We start from the raw sequence: 9,703 nt of genomic DNA on the forward strand, positions 1-9,703 counted from the left end.
TACGCTGAAGTCACAGGAAGAAAAGCTAGAAGTGAGTGCCAGTGGATTTGTGGAATCTGTCGCACATCTCAGCTTCAGCCTCTTCCAGTTTAGTTCCTTAGTTTCAGAACCCTGCTCCTATTCAGCACCTTGTGTAGTTCAGTGGTGTCACTGCCCTCTAGTGGAGAGACATTCAATTACACTTACAAATATATAAACAAAATTAATTGTACGTTATGGTTTAATGGCATGAGACATGCTATAAAAAATATTTTAATGATACAAACAGTACAAACAATCATCTAAGCATTAAAGACAAACGGAAAAACAGAAACACAGAGCCTCAGGATAAATAAAACAGCACCTTCTGTGGATTAGGAACTAATTCTCCAGGTCCTCAGGTAATACTGCAGGGTTCAGCTTTCAATCACATCAGATTCAAACGCTGATTGGTTTACCCAGAATATTGTCTACCATTAATATCTAATATTCTCCACAGCTCTGAAACGCAACACGGACGACCTGCACAGTTTGGATCTGACTAGAGATGAGATGTAACACCAACAGTTCTACAGTCCAGTGTAGAAATAATGAACATTTAAAAGAAAATCAAGTTCATGGAGTACAGAGAGGTGATGAGACCCTCACAGGTAAAGGTGTGTGTGTGTGTGTGTGTGTGTGTGTGTGTTAGTGATCCTTTAGCTGGTCCTCCTCCTCCAGTTTGCGGATCTCCTCCTTCAGGAAATTGATGTTTTCTCTGGAGGCCTTCAGCTTCTCCTTCAGCTCTGTGATCTCCAGACTCGTCTTCTTCTTCGCCGCCTCAAGTTTCTCTCGCGTACGCAACTCCAGCTCTGCAACTACCACACACACACACACACACACACATTAAGTATTCAGCAGTAACCACGGCCTTGTTTCGAACCCCATCCTGCCTGTCAGATGAGTGTGTGAACATGCACTCACACTCAGTCTCGTGTTTGTAGGCTCCAAGCGTGAGCTGCCTCGTGGTGTTTAACAGCTGCTGCATCATCGCTGTGGGATCCTGGAAGATCTACAAACCACAAAACAAACGTTATCTCCTGCGAAATCACTACGACTGTGATAAACGATACAGAACATGTAGATGAGGACTCGCTAAGAGGGCGTGGCCTGATCGGGTCGTACCATCTCATCGTAGAACTCGGAGACGACGGTTTTCTTAGGCATGGCGCTGGAGTCGGACTGGAAGAGCTTCAGCAGGTGATACAGAGTGACCTGAGACACACACGGGGCAAACGGAACAATAAGGATCAGAACCCTAACTATTCACTATCAGACACTAGTTCCAAAGGTTCCTGATAAATGGAGCACGGTTCCTGTACAACAGAAAGTGCTGGTACTTAGTGGGTGGGGTTGGTTACAATAGTTACAGCACATACCAAATGTCTCAGATTTGACCCTTCAGAAGCTCCGCCCCCAAACTCATGGAGACACATGGGCAAGAGAGTAAGACGAACCACTAGGCTAGTTGTCTAACATTAACATGGGCCGGGGTTAGCTCAGTGGTTAAGGCATTGGACTACGGTTCGGAAGATCCCAGGTTCAAACCCCACAACCACCAAGTTGCCACTGTTGGGCCCTTGAGCGCGGCCCTCAACCCTCAACTGCTCAGATGTGTACTGAGATAAAAATGTAAGTCGCTCTGGATAAGAGCGTCTGCCAAATGACTAAATGTAAATGTAAATACACAAACACCTCCCCTGCTGCTGATTGGCTGGAACAGTGTCGTGTGAAGCGTCCTGCACCGCTGTTTATTTCAGAATTCTGTTTAAACACCAGACTGTTTGCCAGGATTGATGAATGTGAGATCAGATTAGAATTAATGACTGCTCCTTTAAGTCCCTTACTGCAACAGTTTTCACTGAAACACCTCTTGGAGTGTTTTTGGGTCTCAGAGCTGTAAAAGTAAATAAATAAGTAAACAAATAAATCTCAGCCTTTAATAAAGTTTGTTAATGAGAACTGATGTGCTTTATTACTATTGTATAAAACTCGACATTGTTATTCTTGAAAATTTCTTTATTTTATTAATCCCTGTTACTATAGCAACCATTTTAAAGTACAAATTAGAGCGTTCGCGTCTAAGATCCTTAAAATTTTACATAAATTAGGGATGCCTACTATTACTCATTTCTTCATCAATTGCATTTTACAATATATCTGATTAAAGCCTTATTACCTGATAATATTTTATAACTGATTTTACGTTTTATATTGTATTTCTTACATATACTTTAAACTTTTGCACCACAAAGGGGCGCACTTGCAGTATGGGCAGTGCACAGTTTTGGACATGGAATTGTAGCCTCGTTTTGTTTTTTCTTCATTTTTAAATTTTATTTAAATAAACAGCTTTATTCATTGTTTTTACTCTGAATTCTGATAAGGGCTCCCATCTGTACAGTCTGTCAGAAATCTACAATGCTAAGATACAAGTGCTTAGAATCTTTCTGCATCAGTTTAGGGCAGTGGTTCTCAAAGTGTGTGGCGCCCCACTAGTGGTGAATACAGACATGACAGGTGGGGCGCAATGAACGGGGGGGAATTAGTGGAAAATAATAGGAAAGTACCTATTCTAATTCATGCTTTTCTTTATTGACAATAAAGATCGGACACTCGAAACTAAACAATCACACGCAAAGAAATGGATCATTAATACAAGTAAATTAAAATAACATCAGAGAAAAAGTGGAACCATAGTGCAACAATAACGGTTTAACGTCAGCATGTTAATTGCAGAGGAACAATATATAAGGAAACATTCGGTATTATATATGTCATTTCATTTATTCCAATGTGTATGCTGATGTTTCTGTATTTTTGTTAAACATTAATATTTTATCAGGCAGTACTAGTCTGGCGTTTCTAGTTTCCAGTGTGGTAACAAAGTTGCTTTTTGATCCTTCAGGCGCTGAACAGAAGGGAAGATCAATATCGTTCTACGCTTTTTGTTGGCATTTTGCGATGATCCCTAAATCATTCGTTGCGCCGTAGAGAATAATGGTGTTTATGCTTTTAAACATGTATAATTTAAGGCGGATGTAGCTGAAAGACAATGTAGAGAGGAAATATATCTGGGTATCTTATTCGCGGGTTTATTTACGCAGCTATTGAATTCGGAGATGCGAATATAAAACTAACTTTACCGCGGAAACAAATCGGTGTTATGCGCTAAAATGCCCCACTGCCACGGATTGCCCCCCTACATAATCTCTATCAAATAGTATATTAGGACATGCATTCAAAGGTTTATTATTATCAAATATATAATTACTATTATAATTAACCCTAGGCACGTGACAGCCGTCGAGACGATTAATACAAATCCCCAAAATGATTCTTTTATGGCACATTTACTTTGCAGAGGTTTGTCAATGTACAAATAAATTATTTATCCTAAATAGTAGTATTTATACTAAATAAATATTGTTTTGTGGTGAGAAATTACAGGAAACGATTTTTATTATAATATAAGCAATATAAAAATATACATGTGGTATATGAAAAAATATATAATTTATATATTTTGCCCCTATACAAAATTTTTTTATATTGCTTATTTTATAATTAAATTCATTTGTTATAATTTGTAAACGTCAATGGGTACATTTGTTAAATGGACCACAAAAAAGCAGGTGATTCAGCATCATCAGCCTAATCAACCAAAAAGCCGAAAGGAAAACATGATGAACCCCACTGTATGTTGCGTTTGGATTGATGGTGGGGATGGTGGGGGCAGAGGAGAGACCTCTGTGTGTTTTGTGTTCCAAACCACTGGCAGCAGACAGCATGAGACCCAACAAAGTAGGAAGACACTTAGAGACAACACACCCCAGTCACGTTAATAAGCCACTCGACTTCTTTAAAAGAAAGCTCTAGATAAGTGATGAAGTAAGGCTGTTATAACAATAGCACGTGTATTTTATCTTGGTGTTATTTGATCTTATTGGTTTAGAAATTGATATTTCAATAAATAGTACACTTGGCTGATTTCGTTATCATTTTGTTGACAAGTGAGATTTGAAAATTTGCCCACCACCTTAAGTGGGGAATGACAGAAAATGTTTGAGAACCACTGGTTTAGGAAAATGTTCTGTGTTAAACAGACTCTGAACAGAGGTGTGTACTGGGCGTGTTCCACCCTGTGCAGGAATAAAGCCCTGAGGGTTCTGTCTCAGTCTCTTACACACTTCTCTCATTGATCTTATCGATTATTCAGAATAATTAGTGCAGTGCTTCAGTGTAAAACGACAGATCAATACTGACCCCAGGCCTCATTCATCACACTGAAGAATGTTTACACAGAGGAGCCGGTATTTCTACACATCCTGAAATGTAATAAAAATATTCACATCCTACTACTATATAGTAGTGCACTCTGATAGTATGTACATTTTAATATTCAATTTAATTTTATTTGTATAGCATTTTTTAACAATTGTCATTGTCTTAAAGCAGCTTTACACAATCAAAAGAAATTATGGACGTTTGTATGAAATGTGTGTCTGAATCAAAATGATCAGATAGTCCCTGATGAACAAGCCAATTCAAACAAGTACCTGCTAAATCTGGAACAAGGGAAAAAATACACACACATATAAGCAGAGTATTTATAACACTACGCTATTTACAGAATTATAAAATAAACTCAGTGTATAGGTATCATGGTAATATGGTGTTGGCTGCTCCCTGTGACTCCGGGCTTTAGTTTCCCAGTTCACACAGTCACGTTTCTGTATTTACAGAATCTCACACACACTGTGATTATGTTAATGTTTCAGTCAGTCAGGATGAAACGCCGCTGTATCAGACGAGGACGTGCTGCGGCGTCTCAGGATATAAACCAGGTTTGTGTTTGTGTGCACTGGGGAACTTTGCCTTTTATGGTTTTGTGGGCGGAGCTAATTGTTAATTGCGTGTACTGTGGACAAGACTGAGGATTTACAGCATAACAAAATAAATAATAAATAAATTTAAATATTTATTAATAACTCCAACATCATAGTTTTAACGCTCTTGAGTCTGAACATGGCTGAGGGTTACACTGATCTCCAGTGTATGTGTGTGTGAGTTACTCACAGGTCTCTCATTGGGGTCGATGAAGAAGATCTTTATAATGATCTCAAACTCTCCCCAGCCGGTTTCTGTGATCTCATACGGAGGCTTCGTCACCACTGTCACACACACACACACACACACACACACACACACACACCATTACACACTGGTACATTCCCACTGCTCGAAGCTCTGTGTTATTTCCACAGTAAGTTATCTTTAACCATTAGAGCTCAAGCAGTGTGACAGACCCGACTCCGTATATAGATGTAATGTCGGTGCGTGTCAACAGGGGGCGGTCTCTGACATCACACTGTGGCTGGGTTTTCAGGTATGTCATTGTATTTATGTGATTAATAAATACCTCGTAAAGGGTTGCCGTAACTCTCATGTAGTTTAAACTGGATCTTCTTTACGTAAGCAGACATGTCCTGAGAGAACACACACACACAAACACAGGGTTAGTTTATGGGTCACATGACCTCAGGCGTGTCAGTGAATTACTCTCGCACCGCGTCACTGTGAGATCCGACTTTACCTCGTTCCTGTATGGTTTAACGTACACAGTCCACTGGTGTGTGTGTCCGTCCTCTTCGCGCTTCTTCCCAAAATAGCGAGCGACATTACCGAACACGATGGGCTTCACAATGGTCACGCCCTGAAAACAAACAAACACACAAACACACTCACGTCACGGCCCGAGCAGATAATCCTCTATCTATTTAAGTAAAAGAAAGGTTTAGTCTGTTCTTTGGGTCAGAACCCACTCTTTTAGTAATATCTGTACTGTGATATTTACAATTATAGTTACAATAGTTACAATATTCGAAATATATCTACTTTATCTGATAATACTTTTCTGTGGAATATTATATTAACTAGTGCAATTTGATTTGATTGAAAGTGTAAATACTGTATATTTTACATTTCTACACTGTGCTGTGTATAAATATTTGTTTTTGATGTTTTTCTTTCTTTTGTATTTAGACACAGTACTATCACTACTAGGGATGCACCGAAATGAAAATTCTGGTCCGAAAACGAAATTTTTGGATGCACTTGGCCGAAAACCGATACCGAAAATGGCTTCATTAAAAAACGTTTAAAATATTTTCTTTTTTTTTGTATTAAAAAAATGTTGCATATTGCAACTTTGCTGTCCTCATCTGAAACTTTGAAGTGCTTCCAAACCGCCGACATACTCCGTGTTTGATGCGTAATGACAGCGCGAACGAGACGGGAGGATGGGAGAGGCGTGGCGACAATTTCGGCTTTTATTTTCGGCGCTTTCTTGCGCTTCGGCCGAAACCGATAATGCTATTTCGGCCGAAAATTTTCGGCGGCCAAAATTTCGGTGCATCCCTAATCACTACTTTATGTTTGCACATTTTTCTTTGCTGCTGTAAGGTAGAAATTTTTCCACTGTGGGATGAATCAAGGTACATCTTATGTTTTATACATTGAAGGACCAGAAACTGTCTGTCCAAATTTGTGTGTCTCCAAAATTTACTGAATCTCCTGCAGTCCTTAGATCTCTGCCTGAAGTTTAATCTGCACCATCAGTGAATCTAAATGTGGAGTAAAAGTGATGTTATGAACAGTTATGTGTGGGATTTAATAATCTACTGTAAAATAATCTACTAATGCGCTACTGTCTCAATGTAAACAAACACCTGCACCAATAGATATTAATTAGAAAAGATAAAGTGAATATTTTCACTTTGGCTGAAATAACAGCGCTGAAGTGGTATAAGTGAATTTTAACACGCTGGAGTGGTTTTAAGACAAAACTTCATCTTTATCCTTTTATCTACTTTTTCCATTTCTCATCTGTGATTCACTCTCCGATTACCGAACAGGGAGTGTATTTGTCTGAGCACCAAAGAAGGACAACTTAGTGTAAACAAGGCGTAAGATACTCAACCTTACAGAATGGGATTTCTTTGTATTAATAAGTTAGACAGAGAGTTCTGCTGTACAGAGAGACACACAGACATGGACGTGGGCTTCAACCTCAAATAATAATAATAACAACAATAATAATATCACTGATTACAATAATGATCAGCAGATTATTATTAGATTTAACATTTTAAATATTTATACAAACTCTTTACCAATCAATGACACAAGCCACATATTTAATAAAACAATCCAATATCGCGTTATTGATTTATTTAGTTTATTTAATAAAATAAAAAGTCAATGTTACTTTTATGCTTAAACACAAGGTTTACCATATATCATTTATATTTAGGTGTAAAGTTTATTCATTACTTTCTAACGCTTTGATTTTCTCAAACTTTATGGTACATTGTGTGTTTTATCTGAAATAAAATGAACTAAGCAAAAGCAAGTCGTTTTTATCAACAGTAATAAAAATCGCCTTTTATTAACACTGTTATGGACCCGTATGAGCTCTCTGGGATACCGTAGCTCTGTTTCCATGGCAACTCTGCTTCCATTCTTTCACTACTGTCGTAAAATGACAACGCTAATGCGAAAAACAAACATCCAGTTTAAACTATACAATCAGAATTTATAAAACACACACACATGTATATATAAACATTACACAGATTAAACAAACAAGACAAACCGCTAAACTTTATAAACAGCCTAAGCTAACGCTAGCGTTGTGCTCCCTATGCTAAGCTAACTGTTTATCGTCAGACCTTGACGCGGCCTCCAGAATCCGGACCGAATTCAGCCATCCTCTTAAACATAGTACAGCCAGAGGGAGAGTTAAATCCGGGGCTGTTTATAACGGAGTGACTCTGAGCTGTGGAACTGAGTAAAGTCTGAAACTGCCATGAAGCGATGTTAGCTCGAGCAGTGGGAAGCGCGCGCCCGCTGTGGCGAGACCCAACACGCATGTGCGCGGGTCTTCATAATAAAAGTCCTGTCTCCTGTCAGTGAGAACTGAAGTGAAATATTACCACAACCACAATATCACCACAACACTATAAGAAATAATGAAAACTCAAATTATCCGTTCCACAGACAAAAAAAAACACAAATAATCAATACAAAATGTAAAGTAAAAATAAAACAAATCAACCTGCACTAAAAAAAAATAAAAAAAATAAATCCAGACAGATAAGTGTTTCCATTTATGCGCGCAGGCACTGTGTGTGTGTGTGTGTGTGTGTGTGTAATGTGCGTGCACACACATTAACGTAAAGACATTAGGAAAAAATTAGCAAGTAACATCGCTAATCACACTTGCGTGAGCGCTTTATAACGGAATACTCTGTAACTTTAAAACAAAAACAAACAAATGAACCTGCACTTTACCTTTGAAAAGAATTGCGACAGAGCAGAATTTCTGTGCAAGGCAGAGGGTGTGTGTGTGTGTGTGTGTGAATGTGTGTGGGAAGCTGAGAAGAGGAGGGGGTGGGAAGGGGGGCTGTAAAGGCGAGTGTGTGTGTGTGTGTGTTGGTGTGTGTGAAGGAGCACGGTGTCGAATTACGCAAGCACACACATAACGACTAACTACAGAGAGGGAAAGAAAAAAATGAATCTTTAGGTTTATTTATATAGCACATTTACAACACCCACGAGACTGACCATCCACATCATAACATCATAAAAAGGCTAAAAGTACACGAAAAAGCACGTTCACCTCTATGCTTGAGTCTGAAGTATGGGATAAAGAGGAGGTTCTGGTCACAGGATCGCAAACTTCTCAGGGGTGTATGATGGTTCAGCGATTCAGATAAGTAGATGGGTGCTTGCTGGTGTAACGATTTAAAAACAAATAGTCTTCTTCTTTGTCTTTCGGCTGTTTCCTTTCAGGGGTCGCCACAGCGAATCATTTACCTCCATCTAACCCTATCCTCTGCATCCTCTTCTCGCACACCAACTAACTTCATGTCCTCTCTCACTGCATCAATAAATCTCCTCTTTGGTCTTCCTCTAGACCTCCTGCCTGGCAGTTTCAACCTCAGCATCCTTCTACCGATATATTCACCATCTCTCCTCTGAACATGTCCAAACCACCTCAATCTGGCCCCTCTGACTTTATCTCCAAAACATCTAACATGGGTTGTCCCTCTGATAAACTCATTCTTGATCCTATCCATCCTTGTCACTCCCAAAGAGAACCTCAACATCTTTAGCTCTGCTACCTCCAACTCTGCCTCCTGTCTTTTCTTCAGCGCCACTGTCTCTAAGCCGTAGAGCATCGCTGGTCTCACCACTGTCCTGTACACCTTTCCTTTCATTCTCGCTGATACTCTTTTATCGCACAACACACCTGACACTTTTCTCCACCCATTCCAACCTGCCTGTACCCGCCTCTTCACCTCCTTTCCACACTCTCCGTTACTCTGGACCGTTGACCCTAAGTACTTAAAATTCTGCGCCTTTTTTACCTCTGCTCCCTGTAGCTTCACCGATCCTCTGGGGTCCCTCTCATTTACACACATGTATTCTGTCTTGCTGCGGCTAACCTTCATTCCTCTGCTTTCCAGAGCATTTCCTCCACCTGTTCCCTGCTCTCGCTACAAATCACAATGTCATCTGCAAACATCATAGTCCATGGGACTCCTGTCTTACCTCATCTGTCATCCTGTCCATCACCAGAGCAAACAAAAAGGGGCTTAGATCCGATCCTTGATGCAGA

General features: G+C 39.6%; 1 protein-coding gene across 1 annotated transcript; it reads right to left on the minus strand.

Annotated features, from left to right (window-relative positions):
- Positions 1–202: 202 nt before the first annotated feature.
- yeats4 (YEATS domain containing 4) lies at positions 203–7,940 on the minus strand. The gene is made up of 7 exons (XM_053508187.1): positions 7,752–7,940; positions 5,615–5,734; positions 5,441–5,507; positions 5,098–5,192; positions 1,144–1,233; positions 943–1,030; positions 203–836 (listed from the first exon to the last, which is right to left on the minus strand). Exons 1-7 carry the CDS (start codon positions 7,800–7,802, stop codon positions 667–669), a joined length of 681 nt encoding a protein of 226 aa, XP_053364162.1. The 5' UTR covers positions 7,803–7,940; the 3' UTR covers positions 203–666.
- Between the last annotated feature and the right edge of the window lie 1,763 nt (positions 7,941–9,703).

Source organism: Clarias gariepinus, chromosome 12, assembly GCF_024256425.1.
Source record: "Clarias gariepinus isolate MV-2021 ecotype Netherlands chromosome 12, CGAR_prim_01v2, whole genome shotgun sequence".
In the NCBI taxonomy this organism is placed as follows: domain Eukaryota; kingdom Metazoa; phylum Chordata; class Actinopteri; order Siluriformes; family Clariidae; genus Clarias; species Clarias gariepinus.